The 22,350-nt window shown below is 42.8% G+C and overlaps 1 protein-coding gene across 6 annotated transcripts in view; it reads right to left on the minus strand.

The window, feature by feature from the left end:
* The window catches only part of KIAA0930 (KIAA0930 ortholog), a 97,478-nt gene that overhangs the window by 50,043 nt on the left and 25,085 nt on the right, over window positions 1–22,350 (minus strand). For all 6 annotated transcript variants that reach the window (XM_074901766.1, XM_074901769.1, XM_074901768.1 and 3 more), the window contains exon 2: window positions 9,526–9,674. In XM_074901766.1, coding sequence (XP_074757867.1) covers window positions 9,526–9,674 — 149 coding nt within the window. The remainder of the gene's footprint in view (window positions 1–9,525; window positions 9,675–22,350) is intronic.

The following is a 22,350-nucleotide window of genomic DNA, read 5'->3' on the forward strand; positions in this document are numbered from 1 at the left end:
GCAACTGAAAAGACAGAGAAGGCCTACACAGGTTAAAAGGGATGGGACACTGCTGGAGGGACACTGGGGGCAGAGAGGGGAGATGAGCTGCACTTTGGAAAGGCCCAGGGAATAGTGCAGGAATGGAGTCGCAGCAGATGAGAAAATGAAGCAAGATGTGTTGAAGGGGATTTTTAGAAGAGATCAGACATACCCTAGTGGATGGAAACTGCCTGTGAGCCAGCAAGGTGTGCTGGCTGCACCCAGAGCAGGGGGGGCACAGGGCCAGGGGGGGATTCTCCCCCTCTGCTCCGCTCTGGGAGACCCCCCTGCAGGGCTGGGTCCAGCTCTGGGGCACCAACAGCAGAAGGACACGGACCTGCTCCAGCGGGGCCAGAGGAGGCCACGGAGATGCTGGGGGGGCTGGAGCCCCCCTGTGAGGACAGGCTGGGAGAGTTGGGGGGTTCAGCTGGAGGAGAGAAGGCTCCGGGGAGACCTTAGAGCGGCCCCCCAGGGCTGAAAGGGGCTGCGGGAAAGGGGGGAGGGACTCGTCATCGGGGTGTAGGGATAGGACGAGGGGGAACGGTTTAAACTGGCAGAGGGCAGATTTAGATGAGACCTAAGGCAGAAATTCTCCCCTGTGAGGGGGGTGAGGCCCTGGCACAGGCTGCCCAGAGAAGCTGTGGCTGCCCCCTCCCTGGAAGGGTTCAAGGCCGGGTTGGACGGGGCTTTGGGCAACCTGGGCTGGTGGAAGGTGGCCCTGCCCGGGGCAGGGGGTGGCACTGGATGGGCTTTAAGGTCCCTTCCAACCCAAACCAGTCTGGGATTCTGTGATTATTCTGCAACTCAGTTTATTTTGCCCTCTAAATGGGAATTAAATTCTTGTCCACTGAAGCGAATGGCAAAATTCTCAGCAACGTCAGAGGACCTGGGATTTCACCTCAAGATTTTTCCACGAATTTGTAACTTACACACACCTCAAGGTAAATTTGATGTTGGTGTATCTACAGTAGTCTAGAGCGCAATGTTTAAAAACCAGGCACACCACTCTAACTGTGATCAGATTCCATCAAGGAATAATTACATATAACATTCATTAATATGAAGATTCACCACACAGGACTTTTTCTTTCTGGACTAATTTGCTGGATTTATAGACCTATTTGCAGTCTATCACTAAAAGCCACAGACCTTGTAAGGTTTATTAGTCTTCATGCAAGAAATATATAAAGCAACAGTAATGATTATAAATAAGGTAACGAGTGCTGCGGAAGCTAACAACAAAACATGTGGTTCTATAACACATTTCTATTTGGTACAAAAATACCAAGGGCAGGAAAATACTGCATTATAAAAATTCAATTTATGTTTTGCTGTCACTTAAAGATTCCACTTGCAATTATGAAACCGGACAGATATATCTGAGAAAGACAGCCGTTACAAGGAGGATCATTAGCATGATTTGCATGATACGTACTAATATTTTTTTATTCCTGAGGATTGATATTGATTAAGGAGGTTAAAACAGGCAGCGATTTCACCATATTTGATAAGGTTCAGCATGGCTCCCAATCACTTGTTTAGCTTTTATCAGGCAGAGCTAGAAGTATGCTTTCTTTTCACAGTTAATTTAGGATTTTAAAGAGAATAAAGATGACTAGGCTGACTGCTCTCCCTTCTAACCATCAAACAGGACTTAAATCCTTAAGGGAAGAAGATGATCATGAACTAGATGGCTTAGGAACTTTTTCCTGTGCTAACCAAGAGCTTTTAGGGAGAAAGCCTCATACACCTGTGAAGGAGAGCAAGGCTTTGTTTCTTGAACAAACCTCTGAGCAAGCTATGCTAAAATTCTCATCTTGCACCACTTCGTTATACAACTCTGGCGCAGTGACGCTGAAGGGCTCAGGCTGGGGAGAGAAGAGGTGACTCTACCCCCAGCCCAGTTGACTCATCGCCTGTTCACTGAACAAGTGCAGTTGCAGTCTAAGCTCAAAACCAGCAGTCGACTCACAGGCAGCCTTTACGCCCTCCCATTTCTTTTCCTCTTGATATTCAGTTCTGCAAAGCTATTCCCACTATTCACTGGGGTTTCAGTGCTGCTGTAATTCCTTACAACCCAATCTTTCTCCTGTCATTTATTGATCTGGTTGCAGATGATGGCTTAATGAGATAAGCCTGCCCTAAAGTCAATGTTTTAGTTTACCTCAGAGCGAGAAGTGCTCTGATTTGTCAAGTCCAGCCCCTGCAATTCAAGGTTAATTGCGCTGCTCATCATCCCAACCCCTTTCAGAAAGGATGAAGCATCACGGCAAACATCCCCCAACTCCAACCCTTCGGCATCCTCCCCTTCCACTCAGCCGTGCTTTTGGGGGAAGATCAGGCTTTGCGCTATGACTAGGTCTGAGCTGAATGGTAAATGTTAAGACAGACTTCATTTCTCTTGAATGAGCGAACAGTAAAAGGTGTGGAGGGACAGCATCATCTGGCAGCTACAAACAGCAGCTTCCTCCCTCTCCAAAGAGAAAACATCCATCCATGGGAAAAAAAAAAAAAAAAGTTAAAAAGTTGGCTTCAACCAACCATAACTGAAATGACTTATGTGCAAAGAACTCAAAAAGTCTAATTCTGTCTTCGCAATTCTAGCAGCAACAGAAGAGATATAAAAGATTAAAAATAAGGGAAGTGCAAGTTGCCCAAATAACAGGAACATTCTGAACGCTTGATGACATTCATCAAACAAACGAGGGGAAACCAAGAGCATGCAAATCATAAGACACGCGGGGTGTGAAAACTGTTTTCCCCCAGCATAGCTCTGGCACCAAGAAAGCCATTGTAGCCGTGGCTAAGACAGACAAGGCTGGGGTTTAAAACACGCTGATCAGTATCAGCAAGGCAAGAAATCCCTTTCTTTGAGATACTGACAAAATAATCCTAGCTGCTACCTGACACTTGCACTCTGTGAGACACATCAACTTCCATTCCCCAACTCAAACATTCCATTAATCTGCCAAACCAGCTTTCAAAACCTGAAAAGATAGACAGACATTAGACAGATGTGTGACTATTTAAGCATTATCAAACGCGGCCCCAGACCAGAGTCACCAATATTTTCACATGTAACAGGTTGCTTGCTGTTACCTTATTCCTGTAATAATATTTCCCAGCTTTTCTGAAGTCCTCCCTAGAAAAGCACAAGTGCCCGAAGCCACACGCAGTGTGCCTCCTGCAGAATGCAGTCAGCAGAACGAGAGAAGGCGTGCTACATCAGTAACACAGGCACGGGGAAAAATAAATTACAGAATGTTGATAAATCATCAGATTTCAAATCATTTCTGCTGAATGTGGAAAAGCATAAACTGGGTTACTACCAGAAAAATGGAGCAGGGCATGGGAGGGAAAGGGACACTGGTGGATAGACTAGACATTTAAGTTCTAATTACTAGTGTTATTAGCAAATTATGATTATTCCAGAGATTCAATTCAATTGCATATTCATTTCTAGACTGAAAACAGACATTTTTATACCTCTGCTAAGCCAGCTGACACTGACTGTGACCCACAGATCAAACACACCGAGTGCTCTGCTGAACTAGTGGCGTGATGAGGCTCTCGGGGAGCTCCAAGCAGACCCTTTTACCTTTTCCAGGGTGCAAAGCCCATCCCAGCAGTGCTCTTCTGTCCCTCAAACCCCAAGTGACTCAGATAAGATGCATTTGCAATACTAAATTATTCATTACAATTCTATCAGATGAGGGAACCGGGGGTCTGGGCTTTTCTTCCCCATGAAGTTTCTCTCTGTCGCAGAGAATACAAAACCTACTCAGCCACACGAGTCAGGGCTGCCGTGTTTCAGTGCAATTCATATTAAACTCACTTCTGATCTTGGCTTTCTTGTCACCCTATTTGACTGCTTAAGAAGAGTTCTTCAGACTGGAAGCAATAAAAAGCAATTCATTAAAAATGCCCCCGCAGCCCACACCCGCTTCCCAAGTCCTGAGTTTACCGACTGTGACACCACGAGGATATTTCAGCTGCATGTTCGCTTTGCCTCAGACACAAATTTACTCTGGAAGTAGGACAGAATACGAAAACACCTCCACCCTGAATGCTCATTAGCCTGCCAGGTATGTCACAAGTATATTCCAGGTCACAGACACCCAGAGCCAGGTCTGTGTGGAAAGAGATGTTCTTGTCACACCTGTGGCAGCATTCTTCACTTCTGCCCAGCAATCTGTCAGAGCACATGTAGGAAACTGAGACAGTCTTGCAAAAAAATGCACCAGGAACAGAGGATGTCAAGGAGCAGCTCCCTCTGATGCCTGCTAGTTGAGGCCTGTAACAATTAGTGGTAAGAGAAGCACTCTATTATATCTTATATGGGCATGTCATACCCAATTGTGTATACCTGGAAGTTTCCAAGAGGGGAAATTTTAAGAAATTCTTTTACCAAACAATGTTTAACTTTGTATTTAACAAGGCCTGAGTCATTAAGGTGTACAGAGAAGCTATCCTAACCTTGAGAATAGACACATCCTAGCAGAAATGCTCAAACAAGGCAGGTAAGAATGAACAACTTGGCTGGACAACAGAGCTGGGAAACATCCAAGGAGAAGAAATTGTCCTCAAAAAGACTCATGACCATAAAAGGGAAAAAGGAGGGGGGGGTAACTGCCCAAACGGCCACCCGAGACCCCCCGGCATGTGTAGTGTAGTTTTGCAACGCCAGCGTTCTGTAAATGTAGTAGAAAGGTGGAAAGGCAGAGACTTCTTAGAAAATGTATGAACATTCCTGTCTTTAAGGTATATAAAGGATCAACTTTCATTTTAGTGTGTGCGTGCTAGGTGAAGTGACCCCCCCATGCATCCAGGGCTGCAATAAATACCTGCCTTCTAAAACTTCAACCTAAGTTTCAGAGGGTTCTTTCGAGACTCAATTTATGGTTAACACTTTGTGTTCACATATTTAGACAACCAAACATCAGCACAACATGAGAGTGCACGGGAATTTCCGAGAAGGATAATTGTAACAGAAAAGCCAAATCTTTACATTTAAGAAGTTGAGCAACTTACAGAAGATCAATCTGATAATGCCAGCATTCTTTTTTCAGGTTTCAAAAGGAGAGCGATGCGTTGCTGCTGTCCTCTTCTGCAGGAGCCCCTGTCCCTGCTCACTGCAACACCTCCACAAACTTCACGCAACAGAAGAGCTGAGGCAGAACAGCTGTCCCTCTGTATTGACTTGCACATGTTGCAATCCTTGTTTGTTCTCACATACCATCCGTGTACAAGGAGAGAATTTAGCTGGCCAGAGAGATGCATTTTTTCGGCCGTTTATTTCTCTGATGCATTCAGAGGGTGATGTGGGACTGCCGTGAAGTATACAAAGAGCTCTTCTGGAGATGTCCTGTTTGCTTACAACGTCCAAAAAAACCCCCACTGCTCTGAAAGGTACAACAGAGGCAGCAACATAAGCTTTTTAAAACTTGCATTTCTGCTAGATGCTGAGTTCAGGTTGTCGAATCTTCCAGCCAGACAGATGGTGACAGTGAATTAGAGATTCAGCTATGAAAATCCTGTGATTTTCAGTGGGAGTCATGTGCCTCAAGTCATTTAGCTTTGGAAACTAACTGGTCTCCCACCTCAGCCAATATTTGTTGTGTCACAGGTCCAGATGCACATAAACGTGTAAACCATGGCTCCTGTTCTGTTCTGTTTCTGAAGCTACAGCCACAACACCAGTAGCTCGAGCTTTTTGAAGACTTAACAGCCTGAATGACTACCCCATGCATTTGGCAGCAACTCTACTCCTCCACACTTATAGGATGCTGAAGAAAACAGGACCTACTCCAAAATCCAGGCAAGCTCTGAGCACACATCAACAGTGTCTTAAATTTATCCTTTTTATTGCTTTCCTCTATAAATACAGCACCCTTTGCAGGTGACAAAGCAAGGCTGAAGGGGTTAATACAACCTAGCTCTGCTGTGAGGTTTTACCTTAGCCTCCCTTCTCAGCAGGTGTCTGTTAACACCATGCCAGCACCTTCCATAGAGCATCTCTCTACAGAAAGATTAGAAGTTTGCTGCTGTAAAAGCATAATCCTTCACAAATACCTTTTGCACTGGAAAGAGCCAGAGATATTAAATCTTGATCTAATACCATTTTAAAAACAGAATCCCAAGCCCAACCACTTCAGTCTTCTAAAGCTGTAGGTTTGGGCAATGTACAGGAACCCTTTGTAAGTGTAGATCATGGCTTACGTTTTCCAGTAGGTCACATCAGCTGCTGTGTGAGCAGCAGCAAAAGGGGTTTTTGAGTTTGAACAATGCCTAAAGAGTGACAAGTCAAAGGGATTCCACCTTAAAAAAGCCTATTGCATCCCTTAACTTTGCCAAGAGCTATGCTCCACAGTGTCCTGCCTGCACAGATCCTGACAGGTGGGGTCTGTGGTTTTGCTTAAAGACACTGAGAGAAGACGTATCTTCAAAACTTGGCAAGAAAAGCTGCAGGATTTTTATCGTGACATGGAGTTGGATGCACTTCTCTGGGATTCAAGAGTCTGTGTAATGGGTATACACAGAATTCAACATGGCAGCTCGGCCCTGGCATGGACCATATTAAACCCTTGCTGTTTCACCCATACATGAGCAGTTTAGAAATTGATGGGGTGGAAATAGAAGCAAATGGAAAGTTGCTTAGAGCAGGGGGTCTATGAAGCAGATCATTTAAAAGGCTTTTTTAAAAAAAAAATTATGATGTTAGAGAAGTTTACCATCATCACTATCATACTGCAAGATTTATTACTTCAAGCTGTTGCAACTAAGCTGCATCCAAAGCCCTTCTCACACAGCCTTAAAATTAAACAGAACCTCTAATCTTGGTCCTATCAAGTTTTTTTCTGCTTATCCTCTATTACACTTCGACTTAAATCAAATGTTATTGCTGAAACTCTTCAGCTCCAGTAAGCACAGAAAAAAAAACCCACAAGCAGAAACGACTTTTAAATCACACAGGACAGCCATCAAAACCGGAAAACCGTTTGATAAATCGACACTTGCTTCTCGCTGACATGAATCATCGCAGCACGGCACATGAATGATGCGACCATGAGCTCATCACCTCAGAAAACAAACACCACCATTGTCGGCATTCAGACAAACAGCCCCTCCCCACTCAAGCTGGTTTTGTTGTTGTCATCAGCCCCACAGAAGATTCCTGTGCTCAAAGCTGTGCGGATCTTATTTTCATGAATATAAACCAATGCTCTGAGATGGCACAGGCCAACGATTCACCTCACACATCTCTAGCAGCATTCTTCAGTCAAAACCTCCAACAGCCAGGCAAACGCAGGGCAAATACATAGTGTCCATGGAAGAACTACGATGAACTTGGCTTCACTATACACCCAAGCTTCAAAGAACCCACTTCTATGTTTACCTACAAGTTTACTTTCAGGGAGAAATCATCACCAGAGTGTTCAGCACAGCCTGGGCATGAGGCAGGAGCCAACAGGGCAGTGCTGGTTCTAGCCCTTCACCACCAAAACAGTTCTGAACCTTTCCCCTTCTCCCACCTTTCCAGTCTCCCTCTGGGGATGTGAATGAGAGCACACACTTTGGTGGGTGGCAGGGATGCCTGAAGTTGTATTTGGCTTCTATAAATATCAGTCTCCGGCTTCTTCCCTTTTTAATGATATGATTTTGGTATTTTGACATCACCTTTCAAGAAAGAATGGCCCAAACTACAAAGTAAAATAAAAACCTGTCTAGTCATAATTCAAAGAGCAGCTGTTTGGCATCTCACTGCACAGGACAGACTCAAAAATTAGATACAAGAGGGGCTGGAACTGCAAAAATCAAACAGGAGGAGAGCTGTACAGATACCAAAAATAAAATCACCAACCTATGAAGTTTCACAAAGCATCCAAAGTATTTCAAAGTCACAAGAAAGGTTCATTTCTCAGAGGCTGAGCAAAATGCAAACAGTCAAGGGGGAGTTATAAAATACTGAGTGTGCTATAAGGCACGCTCCCCATCTTAGCTGTTATGGAAAGCAATTCACTAATGCTGATTTTGTAGTAACTACCACTTATGAAACGCCCTCACAAATAAAAATTATCTATGATGCTTTTAGGAGGCTTAAATAAAGCTCTGAGAGAAAATGAAAGGGTTTATTTCCCTGTCTCTTCTCCATGAGAGGTTCAAACACTTTAAACTGATTAATAAGTTAAACAGAGATTGACTGTGAATGAATTTAAGCAACCAGGCTTCCTCTGAGCTTCACCTTCCTTGTAGGGAAGGACAAGAGGTCAAACAACCCACGCTTTTATTAGGCTGAACAAAACCACAGTATTGTTTGATGTGAAACAGGAATGCATTTACAGTCATTTAAACGACGATTAGGATGAAAGTTTCCTCCAAAAGTCTTAAAGCTCCAAGTCTGCTGACTGAAGACTTTTCAACCACTCCTTTGACAGAGAAATAAGTGTTTTGCCATCTTCTCAGTGGTTTCACAATGGAACATGGAGGGGTGGGAGGGAAGAGAGAAGATAATTCTGCCTATTTCCTGTATCTCCAACAAAAATGCGGGAAAATCTTCCGGGATCCTTTTCTCAAGGGAGTTGACAACTACGATTCTTTATGTCACCACATTTAAAGGCAGAGAACCCTGGTATACCTGGTAAAAACACTCTCCTGTACACCACGAGCATACATCTGTGATTCAACAACAGTGTAAACTATTTACTGATGTCAGGAAGTTAATCCCAGTCTTTTCTTCCTCCATTTACCTTCCTGCTTTTGATCCTCTGCAACCATCTCCTTAATTCCCAATAAAACTATCATTTCTCTTGCTCCTGTTTTCCCCAGCTAAGATAAAAATCGCTATAAAATGCTGAGAAGTTTCTCAAACCTCTAATGGGAAAATACCTGTGCAGCAGCACTAGGCTTCCTGATCACGTGTTTTTTCAAGAAAGAGTACTTCTACAGGAGGGCATATTGTCTGAAATGTAGATTATCAGAATAGAGTCGGTTCCCCCCTGTTTGTCACCACTGTAGCCCAGCTCCAGGAGGCTGCATATACTCTGCTACTAAGTACTCAGTAGATGTTCATTCCTGATGCTGTGGTATCTCAGGAAAGGTTCTTCTAGAAATACCAAAGTGACCACCTTCCTCCTCCTTTACTCCTCTCTTTCTACAGATTTCAAACTGTAAAGCATCATCACTGCAAAGCAAACCAAAAACCAGCACGGCTGTCCTCCCTTTCCCCCTAAAAGCAGGTTGACCAACACGAAAGCTTCCCAAAAAAGCAGGCAAAGTCTCTGATCTCCTTAGGTGGGTGTGACTGAAGCTCACTTAGCCTGCTGCTCTTCACAGCATTAACCACTGTATTTCTCTGTGGGCCAGTTTTTACGTAACTTCTTGTGGAGGGCAGAGCTGGAGACTCCTTACCCTCAGTCTGTAAGTTCTTCATATGCGTCAGATACTCCAGAACACCAAATCCCACGTTACCTTAAATTTCCCAGGTTAAAATACATCATTACTCACCTTTTTCCCCTCTGTACTATCACCACCGACATAGGACAGTTTTCGGCGGACATAGAAGAGCATATCATCTTGCCGGGGGGCCCATTTCTCCATAAAGTACGTTGAAAACATCCACGTCCAGAATACAATACGGTCATCTTTGAAACACCCTAAAAGGCATTAAAAAAAAGAGAAATAAGAGCCGTGGAATTAACACATCACATTTGACTGTCCTTCAGACGACACCTGAAATCTGCTACACGTGGTACCATCGAGCCCAGCTGCAGCAGAACTACTCTGAGCTGTACAAGAGTGAGTTTTTTGTGAAGTGGACAACACAGCTGACACTCAGCATGAACTCACATGCCCTCTTTGGCCATCATCAACCAAAACCACTTTTTAGCCCCCCATCTGCACAGCAAAGAGTGGTCAGGGCCCAGGAGGGCACCCAGGCTATGCCCGTGCCACTGAGGACAGGGCCAGTGCTGGGAGCTGGAATACATCAGAGGAGCACACACGGAGTAACTTCAAAGGGACATGATGCCAATATACACTGCAGTTAATGACGTGAAGCCATCAGCTGCCAACAGGTTTATTTATGCTCTAGGGAGTGTAGCCAATCCTTCAGAAACTAGTAGCTGATCCCTTCCTTAAATCACAGTCATCTGGGTTGGAAAAGCCCTTGAGGCTCCTCCAGCCCCACCATGACCCTCCCCCTGACCGTTCCCAACTCCCCCAGATCCCTCAGCGCTGGCTCAGCCCGACTCTTCAACCCCTCCAGGGATCCCGGGGACTCCCCCCTGCCCTGGGCAGCCCATTCCAACGCCCAACAGCCCCTTCTGCACAGAAATCCTCCCTCAGAGCCAGCCTGACCCTGCCCTGGGCAGCTTGAGGCCATTCCCTCGGGGCCTGGCACTGGCTCCTTGGCTCCAGAGACTCATCCCCCCTCTCTGCCCCCTCCTGGCAGGGAGCTGCAGAGGGCCAGGAGGTCTCCCCTGAGAGAGAACTGCAGCTGTTAGCTAGTCTAGCTGTTTTAAAACCCGTGAAGACACACTAAGAAAAAAAAAAATTATATTTCTGAGAAACAGCAAAAACGTGAAACAGATGATGGATGGTAGTGTTGTGTACAAGAGAGCGCGACAGGTGGGGGGTGTGTATGTACACGCAGGCAGCTGACAACCCGTCCCCCCAGAACATCTATCATTTACAGTGGCTTTTTTCCCCAAAAGCTCTGCACTGGCTGCCAGATCGGTACACACGTCACTCTCCAACCCTCGGCTACAATTCAGGTTGGTGTTTCCCTCCCAGCCATACGCTGCACGGATGGAATCGCTCTGCAGAAAGAGAAATCCTGCACGAGACAGAAGTGACATTTCTTTACAGCAATACCCGCATTAAAGCTTTAGAAGATTTTCCAGTCAATTGCCAGGCAAGCTGACACGTACCATAACAACGAGCATGATTTTTCTTAGACGCTGGTGGCTAACTTCAGGGCTTCATAAAGCAATCAATCAAACTTTTAATCCACAAGCATAAATCAGCACATTTTCCTACTTCATCGCATGTGCAATATTTGCAAGGCAAATCTTTCTTCCAATCTTTAATTACTGTGGTGGGCAGGAGATTAGACTTTCAAATTTTTAGGCAGACAAACGGGTGATTGAAAACCAAATCTTAGGTCTCTCCAACTAAATCCAAAAGTAATATTGAAAAAAAACAATGAAATTCCACCGATGGACCGTGCACAGAATATGTTAAGCAACATCAGGCACGATGGTATTTGAAAATATGATTATATTATAAAATAATTAATGAAAAGGCTGAGAGAGAACAGACAAAGGCCAACGTAGCTAGCTCTCAGTGCAGGTTAACTCCAGGCCATGCTGCAATTGCTTTGATTGCATGGCTGCAGTGAAGGCTTTTCAATTACTTAAGGTGGCACAGAACTTAAGGTGAATAAAAGCTGCAATGCACTGAAGTATTTTTTTCCAGTGGAGAAAGGGAATCAAGCACAGGAGAGATCAGATACGGGGTGCTGAGCACTTGCACTATTTAAACCCCTCTGGCGGGCAGAGGTGAACAGGACTGTAGGGCAAACTGCTATAGCTGCGAGCCCCCGGTGTAGGAGTGGATCCAGATGTGTTCAGAGAGGATTATCATCAGTCGGTGTATTCACAGATAAACACTGAGAAGAGAAAAAGAACTCTTCAGGCTTAAGGATATACTGCTGACACGAGGGCAAGCGGCTCTAAACTACCCACCACCACAAATGTAGGCTGGAAATTCTAAGCCGATTCCTAAGCATTCAAGCCACGAAGTTCAGGAGCAGCCCTCTCAGTTGGAAGAGTGAAGGCAAAAATCCCTACAGCTGTAAAGAGGGAACTCAACTTGATTAAGAAGGTTCACAGGAGTACCAGCAACAGGCGACAACACCATGAGCCAGTCCCGCCTCTAGATTTGGCAAAGAGTAGAAAACAAGGGATGCATTCATCCTGATTCATTAATGGCCTCCAACTTATTAAATCTCATGGGGTTTGAGTACCTGAATTCTGAGCCTTAATTAAACGGGGAGGGGGGGAGGAAAGGGGGAAAGAAGATCGCACCAAGTTCATCTGGAGTTCTAGGAAAAACAAAGGAAAGAAAAAAAAGAATCTACATTCTTTAAGAATCATCTCTGGAAAAGTTCTAGAGTTCAGAAGTACACCACTTTGGTTTTGTTTCATAAGTAAGTAAACTAAATAACCCTAGTCAAGCCAATTCTAAATTTATATAAGAATGTTTTTCTATTGGGAGGGAAATTTTTTTCCCTTATAAAGCAAAACTCATCAAGTTACCTAAACCCAGCATTACAAACGAGGCTTAAACCACTTTTAGATTCTGACAGTACCTGCAAAAATCTGAGAAGCTGTTGTATGAGCTTCTTACTCTGTCAGATAGATCTTACACAGTAAAGCACAGGAGTTCATCTGCTCTTCTGAATGATTTATAGGTGGTTAGAACAGAGCATTAACACAGGCAGGAGAGCAGCAGAATGGGGTAAGGCACCAGGACTTTGTGTGTGCTCCTCCTCTTGCTGGGGAGCACAGGACAAAGTGGTTCAATGTATTCAACATCAGGCTAAACAGAAAACCAGGGGACAGAAGTGCTGCAGCACTGAGGCTTCTTCAGCACTGCAGCATAATGCAGGGGGAAAAAAAAAAATAAAAAAATAAAACAACCAAAACCCCTTATGGCTATGTTGGATCGCCGTCAATTCCAAACCCCACCTGCAACAGATTAGATGTAAAATCGTCCTCCAAGCTTCAGGGATATTTGCAGATATTGCTGTAATTAAAACCAGCCTGAGGATGTTCTCACTGTTGTGACTGCAGTGGGTAAAGGACTTTTCTTGGAGCCAAAAAGAGCCAAATCACTGCAACACAGCTGCTTATTAAATTTTAGTAGGAGCGGGAAGGATGGGGAATGGCACACAAGCAGAATTAGCCTTTAAAATCTATTAAACAGCATTAACTTGGAAAGGAGACAAGAAAATTTGTAATTGTAATCCAGACTTCTTAAAACTTGAGAGGGCAAAAAAAAAAATAAATCTATTCCAATTCCAAGCCAGAGTGTCACATCCAGTATGTCCACTCAAGCTTGCCTCCACGAGAGCCCCCAAAGCACAGTGATTTCGGTGGTTTACAGCCTCTCGCTGGAAGCCTTCCAGCTTTGCCAAGAAGGAACTTGGAAACTGCTTTAAGAATTGTTTTGGGTAATGGTTTTGAAACTCTCAGGCTGACAGCCCAGCAGATAAAAGTTATTCTTTTCAACAGGAGAGAGCAGGAAGCCTTCGTGCCTCAGTCTGCCCCAGCAGCCTCGGCCGTCCCACCCGCAGAGAACTGCCCAGCCCCAGCCCGCAGCTGGACTGCGGATGACTTTAAGCCTCTGCTCTCACACTCGCTGCTGCTCCCATCCACCTGGCGAGGACCGAGATCAAAACCAGAAGCTGATTTTTTTTCACAGCCCGGACAATGAGTTGGCAGCAGCTTTGTCCCGCGTCGGGCCGGCGGCGTTTTCCCACCACGCACGCCCAGTTGTTACCGTTAATTGAAGGCCCTTAATAAAACATCTGGCACTTAAAAGCCCTTGAAGCTTTGACTTCAGTATTTGGGGAGACCTTTTAAACTGCCAACAGTTTTATTGTTGCCAGAGGGGAATTTCAGCCTTCTGCAAGACCAGAATTAGATGATATTTGCAAAGGAATCCAATTCCATCTACAGTTGAGAGCATGTGGCAAGACAGCCTCCTGAAAACACTCCTCCTCCCCTACCAAATTCTGCTTCTAAATGAATAAAATGGAATTAAGAGTTCAGACTATAAATCTTAATACACTAAAAGTTGATTATATAATTATGAGACCTTTGTCATGAATAAATCCTAATTACAACAATTTACTGTAATGATTCATTTACATGGATTTCATCCTCATTAGAAGATTTATGCCAGCTGCTATGTAGTAGATGTCTTTCTTTTTACCTATTAAGATTTTTTTATATTGAGCATTCATTCCAGGGAACTGACTCCAGATCCACATAAGGAGTTGTGATTTTTTATTTTTTTTTTTTAATTAATGCTTTCCAAAAAAATTAGTGGATAAAGAGAAGTGTCAGCATGTTATTTTGCTTCAAAGGAATAGAAGAAAAGATTTCCCATTTAGCTGATAATCATTTTTCCAGCATGTACCACTCAGAGCTTAGAGGAACAGTAATTTCAGACAGACAGGGTTTCTTCCTATGCTTTTATTCCTCTAGCCTGCCATGAGCTACTCTTAACTGTGAAACATAATAAAACTCATTTCATCCAATTCTGCCAGAGTGCTGTCATCTGTAAAATGAGCATCCTTAGATGTTCAGGGGTTAATTGAATGCTTATGAAGATCTTTACAGCCCCAGCATGGAAAGCAAACCAGAGTTCTAAGCGATCCAAGCTATATTTAATTTTTAGTTTGAGTTTAGCCAAGTACAATACGCAAGGACAATGTGAGAAGTGCTTCACATAGATTAAAGTTACCTTTGATATTACAAAGTTATAATTATGACTGCATAAAATCCAAATGGGTGTTCCCTGTCCAGTGATAGCTGCCCGCCAGCCAGATCATTAGAAATCTAAAGTTCAGTCTCCCTCCCACGCCTACATAAAAGGACATCATTCAATCCCTTCAGTTTGACCTCACACAAACACGGGACTTCACCAAACTTTCAGAAGTGCAAAGTCAAGAGCAGGCAGCAGAGAGGGAAGACATCACCAAACAAGAGGCCCTCTGAGCACATCCTCGTGGCACATTCCTCTCATAAACACCGGGGCTGGGAAAGGAGCACCACTGCTGATGCCAGCTCTAATGACACAGCACAGTGAGAAGGGTGCTTCTGCAAGCATGCAAGTCCTAAATCTGTCAGAAAAGACAACATATACTTTCAACATAAGTTTTTCTGGCAGAACTCTAGCTAGAAAAGGAAGGCATCATGGCAACAGCAGTGACAGGGACAAGACAGATGCCGCAGATCAAATGTCCTACCCTGCCACAGACACAACCCTCCTCCTCACCCGAAAATGGAGGTAACTCTTCTCCTGCTCCATCAAGGGTTGCACGCACACATCCACTAATGTCATATGAAGAGGATAAGCAGAATGTAATCAAAGATGAGAGAAAAATTTTATAACAAATACAGCACATGCTTCTTTAATAACAGACAGTACTTTACAAGAAGGATGGATGGAAGCTCATCTAAGTTGAATGAAGAACAGTCTAAATCAAATAGAAATGTTGCTGCTCTTCCCTTTCTTTCCGTGGGCATTTTAAGAATATATCCTCTATCACGTTTTCAAACTCGCACACACATATTAGACTTTTTAAAAGCAATATAAACCTTGGCTTCATAGCATAGCTATAAGGGAGCTGACAACATTTGAGCTTCAAGCATTGAGTCATCAATGTTAAAAGGCCAATTACAGCTGCTGTACCATATTTACTCATTTACCAATAGACAATATCACATCTCTCATTTATCACCCCCTCTAAGCACAACTCAATGGCAGGCATTGCTAAGATCCCCTGAATCAATACGCACTTCCAGTAGACACCTTAAATTTAAATTTAAAGCCTGTTCTCAGCAGGTAACTGACTCAAAGGCCCAAAATAACATGAGCCAGAAGCTGCCGCTTGGATCAAAGTCAGATGCCATCGTCTGTGTGGAGAGGGAAAGATAAACACGTTTCTACATTCAGGATTAGACTCTAAAGTCTTCCATGAAGGCCTGTGAACAATTCCATGAATAACAGGTCCAAAGCACTCGAGATTCAGAGGAACCGAGCTCATTTTCAGCTGATAACTTCCATTTCCTAAAACACAGAAATGACTCAGAGCTGACTAAACAGGAGTTGTGCTTAAGGCCCCTGCTGAATTATACAATAGCGGATAAAAAGTAATTCTGTCCTAAGGATCACGGTTTACCCTACCCAGTAACAGTTTCCCCTCCTATACCACAGAGTTTTAACTTTACAACTCTATATAAATAAAGTCAAGCCATGGTTGTAGCGATGCAGTTTTGTGGTCCATCCTTGTAAGACACCTGTCAATCACATCACATACCTATCCTCTACTTGCAAGTGATGGAATTGTATCACTCTGAGGAAAAAAAAAAAAAAAGAGGGAAAACGCCACAATGTAAAAACTTCTGAGGACCAAAGTATAACTTTAGAGTGACATTGACTAGTGATGGTTCTCCACTGCCCCATGCTCCCCCTCAAGCTGTCCCTTTACCCTAATATGTTGCATTTTCATTCATATAAATGGATACAGACTTTCCCTAGATTCAGAGGTTTTCTTTTTTATCCACAGTCTATGCGATTGGGGTCGAGGCTGATGTGTCAAGGCACATCTGTCCCAGAGATGGCCTTTAGGAGGTCCAGATTCCCTGCACCATAACCATCTAGCCGCTTGCTCTTCCATTGGATGGGATAGATGTGTGCCATAAATGCTAAGGCAGGAGGCTTTGGTTTCAATATAGCACAATTTCCAACCATCTAAACAGCAGACTCTTCACAGACAGTTGATCTTTGTCACCATGATTTACTACCTTCTTCCACACTGTGTGCATGTCAACTACAACCTGTTTCCCGTCTCCCTGGAAAATATGAAATAGTTCATTTGTATTGCAGCATCACTTTGGGTATCATAAACAAGCTCTTCCTTTCTGCTTAGAAGAGAAAATAATTCGTGCAAATTGAACTTTCCCAGTATCTCCCAAGGCTGTTAGGAGCTGTTACCTCCAGCTAAGAATCATCCACAAATAACTCTGATGCCACAAAAGGTGCCTTATCAAAATATCCAATAGAATGGAGACAGACAAGAATCAGACAACGAAAATCTACATCCCCTTATCATTTAGTCAGAGGTTCCTTCTTCTGTGAAGGGTCTGCAGAAAATAATACAAGGTGTATTATACACAGAAGATAATTCTAATATTGACTGTGCATTCCAACAGCAAGAGAAGGACAATGATTTCCAGAGGAACAACCTGTCCCAAGAATGACACATATTTCGGCCTAAAATTTAGAGCAACATCCTCCTCATAAGACACCCCCCCCCCCCCCAAAAAAAAAAAAACCCCGAACCACCAAACCAAAATTGGTTTTGTTCCTTTTCCTAACTTTTTTTGGGGGGAAAAGATAGTAGTTCCACCATCATCATATTTTTGGAAAGGGCCCTGAGAAACCCACTTTTTAATAGCTATAAATTGAAGGCCAAATGTGGAATTCACTGACTTTATCCACTAAGCTTCTAAGGGTGCAAACTTAGTACTATTGGTCACCCACTGCCGTGGCTCCTGCCTGCATCAGGAAGATGGGGAGGAAATTCTTCATGTTGAGGGATCAGTTCTCAGTGTTCTAATGCTACTGATTACCCCGATTGTAAAAAGGAACAATCAACAGTACAGACATCAACAATCAGATGTTCTACACTTTTTGGTAAGAAACACTTAGTGGAATTAGGCTTCAAAGTGGTACTTTCTGAGCTTTTCAGGTCAAATATGACAATGATGAATTTAGCAGCACAGATGGGATAAAAATACTGAAATTACGTGATAATGAGTGACTATGGATAAGGACCTACAGGTTCAATTAAATCACTTGAAGATGACAGTGGCCAACTTCTCTGCATTACAAAAAAATTAGAAAGAAATTTGAATGTTTCAAGGCAAATATCATGTAGTACTGCAATACTTTCAGTGAAACCAAAGATATTACTTTTTGTGCTTGCATTAAAAAGTGTTTGCCCTCTTGCCAGCAATATAAAAATAGTTACCATGAAGAGTAACATAAACCACCAGTTCTCCACGTGGAGCATTTGATGCCTGAAGACCAAAAATACTTTCCAGTGATGCTAAAACAGAAAAGGTATCTCGAATCTGAAGAGATCATAGGAAAATACTGTTACGGAGACAAACGAAGGATAAAATATGAGAATTGCCATTGCAGCTCCGGCCTGGCAGACCATGGAGAATCACATCTTGCCTCTAAGAGTGACCAAGAGCCTCAGACAAGGCGAGAACCATTTCACAACAGGTAGGTATGGGATAACTGACCCCACGCCTAAGTCTCACCCTAAGGCTTAGCAGCTGGAGCTTGTGCTGCACCTTAAAACATGGAGATTTTTGTCCTTCCTAGAACTTTGGAATTACCCTAATTCACCTCAGGAACTTGGGGGAAAAAAAAAACCCAATCTTATGTCTGTAGGAATTCCTCTCTGAAACTCAGCAAGTTCTCAGATTCAATTCATTCATTTTGATATAAAAGAGCAGCATAGTTTTGGAAAGTTTTTGAGGGGGGCAAGTAGTTTACGGGGTTTTTTGTTTTGTTGTGGTTTGGGGTTTTCGTGCGGTGGGGATTTTTTTTAATATTTCATAACATGCAGAACTAATTTTGATGAGGGGAATGATAGAAAAAGTGATACTGCTCACATCAAAACTTCTAACTTTGCCACTTCTGGAAAAAATAAATTGCAAACCAGACAGCTAGGATTGTCCTAGGAGAAGATAAAATTCCTCTTACAGCTTCCCAGCTTACAGGGAAGAAGTGTATTGTCATAGGAATGGATAAGCAGTACTAGCTCTGGTTATTAGCAGCAGGTGATAAATATATAATTTTCAGGTCAACGACCCTGGACAAACACAACAAATTTTAGTGTTACAGCCAAAATATTTTCCAGGTGGTTTTGCTACAGATAGCCACTTCCATATTAACATGAGCAAGTACAATTTGAGCACATAATAGGCTTCTGGAAAAACAACAAAATGCACTTATCACAGGAAATGGTAATATTTTAAAAGCACATCTAACTTAGAAATCCAGATCCCATTTCCAAGCAACTGCAAGCAGCAAGTGGAAGTTTCATGGAAAGGTAGAGGACTTGGGTTTCTAATGTCACTTAATAAAGTGACGCTTATTATTGCTATTAATATTATACACATCTCCCTCTGCTCTACCCCTTGGCTTCATTTCAAAATTCCCCTTGTATGTCTCCTTTTCCCTAAGAAGACACATCACAAGTAGAATAAAATCAGGATATCAAAGCAGCTAGGAGACAGTAGATAAATGCATAGAATCTTTAAAACATTCATGCATAGAATGTGGAAATTAATACTTTCTCCCCTTCCAAAGCTCTGCGTTTCTCCATTAAATATGATTTATTTTCAGCTTTTTTCCATAAAAAGAAACGAACAGATTTTTTTTTCTTTTTTTAAAATGCAAACAAAAGCATCTGGGATGAAAATGCAGGCCTAAATCAAGAGAAGGAAAAGGTTACTGGAAATGCTAACAGATCTACTGAGTCAAGACAATGCCTACCACAAATGATGTCAGATTTTTCAAGCACCTTCACTACCAGAATTGGTGTAAATTTTAGCACTGTTCTAGCAGCTATGTATTTAAAATGTATGTCACTTAAAACCACAAGATAATAATGGACAATTATTAGCAACGTAGCAAAAAAATAACCTTTTAAATGTATTACATTTAATACACCTCCTCTGGCTCAGGAAGGTCAAAGGGACTGTGATTCCTTGCAAGCACACACGGAGCGTGGAGCGACGACTGGGTGGTAAATGCCTCCATCACAAGGTTAAACTAGAGCTAAGAATTATTGAATGTTTTATAAAATGTAATGGAAAAGACATGCATGAAATAGCTCTTTCAGGAAACAGGAGTAAAAAAAGAGCACTCACAGGTAGCAAGCAGTAAGGACAAAGAGATATAAACACCCTGGTAGAATAGGATTACGTCTTAAAAATCCTTACGTTCATACGCTTCAGGAGGAAAAAAAAAAAAGGCTTTAAAGCAAACAGCTAAGTGAAGGTGGCAATTATAATTTTGCTCTGCAATGCTAACAAAAGACCACAGCAATCTACTTTTAGACACTAACCTTCAAATCTGACTTTCCCGTTCAACCATGCCGAAGGCAATAAGAGCAAAGCAAGAGGTGGCCCAAAGGAGGGCCGCCACCACGGCCAGGGCTGAGCCACGCAGGGCTTTTGCTTTGGCTTCTGTCACCGGCTATTTTGGCTACTTGGGAAGCTGCCCAGTTTCCTCTCAGGAAAACAGGGTAAGGAATGCTTTCGCTTGTGTTTGCCTTCCCTTCTTTAGGTTGTAAAACCGCATACAGCTTTTTTTTAACTTTTTTTCTTTTTTTTTCAAGGCTCTGCACTTCTCTAATGGTCTCTGGATTCTGGTATAATAATTCATGCAATGAAAACTATGCGGGCTAAAAAACCCGGATGAAACCGAAAGGCACTCCACCCCCACATAGGCACCCTTCCCTTGGCTCTGCCACTGGCTGCTGGGATGTGTCAATCCTACATCCCGTTCTGAGCAAAACCAGCGATACCAGAATTACACGCCCGATCTTCACAGGCTGAGTATCTAAAATTCCTTACACTCAGGTCACAAAGCATAACAAAGGATATCCCTCCTGGCTGTTTTTTCTTTTTTCTTTCTTTTTAGCCTTCTAGCTGTGAGATTGTGCCAGAACCAAGCCTCCTTTCCAAACGTAGTACGTGGAACTGCTCCAGTATCTAAACCATACTGAGATTTTATTGAACGCTGCTTGAACGCTACCTGGGCACGTTTGAAGCAGAGTATGAATAAAATACAAACGGCGATGACACCATCAACAAGCAGGGAAGAGGCAGGGGAGAGCCCTCAACACCTGCCTGTTTGCCAGGTAGCCAAAGCAAGCTATGTAGTGCACGGCAACATCTATTTTGGGTGTAACTTACCCCCAGTGAAAGAAGCAAGATAAGGGTACAACAGAAACAATAAAAAGGAAAAGAAACACGACTAATCTTAAATCTCCTAACCTCATTTTGCTGGTTTTCTCCCCATAAAGCCCAGATTTGTGGCCCCATCGCAAAAGGAAAACTGCATCCATTTACCCTCCTTGCATAGCAACATCCAGCTTCCTCTGGTATTTGTATCACCGTGGACCAAACCACGGATGTTCCTGCATGTTTGGGGGAAAATATGGAATCGACCATCAGGCTCTGAACACCACTGACACAAATACTTCTGACTACATAAACCAAATTAATTACTTGAATCAATTATTCTTAGCCAAAGACCATCAAGATTCAGAACATCTGAAAGATCAAAGCAAGAAAAATAACTTGAGAGGGAGAATTTAGTATTAAGTGTTAAGAATTTAGTATTAAAAGCCATAAATACATAACAATTAGTCAACGTAGCTTAGAAAAGCCAGGCATTTCCCTGACAGGCACGTGCTGAGCAGACGAGAGAAATGAAATATTTCTGGTTTTACTAACAAGGACCCCAACTTTTCTTGCTTCTGGTGAAACAAGAACTTCATTCCATTAGAGAATACACCTAAACAAATGCAGCTGAGGAGTGGCTGGTGGTTTGGGCACATAGTGGAAGAAAGAATGGAAGAGGGATAAACAGCTTCTGATTTGCTAAAGGGAAAAGAGGAAGAAAAAAAAAAAGTGTTACCACTGAGACCCAGCACTTCTTGTGTCTAATGCTTCACAAATTAAAAACCTCAATCCATATCTGCTCCCCCATCCAGCTTTCTTTTGTGGAGGAAATCTGACACCTTGATACCTTTGACATCTGCATTTCTTTCTGCAGAAAAAAACTGAGCTCTCTTCACAGTGTATCAGTTGTCAAGCTGTCAAGATGACTAACATGCACATCACTGCCACATCACTATTGTTGTCCTGTTTAAGCACTAAAAGCATTTGTCAGAAATTTTCTGTCAAATTCAAATACGAAAAAGAAAATACGAGAAATCATTGTGAAAGAGGATTTCCAGCTGGAGAAAGAAAAATAAAAATCATAACCTAAGTACAAAATTCTTTCTCCTCCAAATATTAACAGGGATAATTGTAATACTCAGAATAAAGAAGAAGTTATTCCCAAACTGATGTATCAGGACAATAAATTGTCAGGAGGAAAACACTTCTGTGTGTTAAAATTCTGTACAGTTAGGTGAATCTCTTGACTAAAATGTGTAATGAAACAAAATGGAAGAAAAACCACAGCCTTCCTCTAGCACAGCACCTACTGAAAATAGCCTAGTGCACTATTTGTATCACAGATTTTCTCCCAGGATGAACTAAAGTTCACATCCCGAACGTGAGCACAAGTAGCCCAGGGAGGGGATCACATGGAGGTAGCACCTTTCCATCACAGATGTACACAAGGCAACCCCAAATACATAGAAAAAAAATCTAAAGTTTGTCCTCTGTGGCTGATAATTCCTTCCTCCACCATAAATTACTGCTCTTGGAGCGGGGA

This window comes from Athene noctua, chromosome 3 (genome assembly GCF_965140245.1).
Source record: "Athene noctua chromosome 3, bAthNoc1.hap1.1, whole genome shotgun sequence".
NCBI lineage: Eukaryota > Metazoa > Chordata > Aves > Strigiformes > Strigidae > Athene > Athene noctua.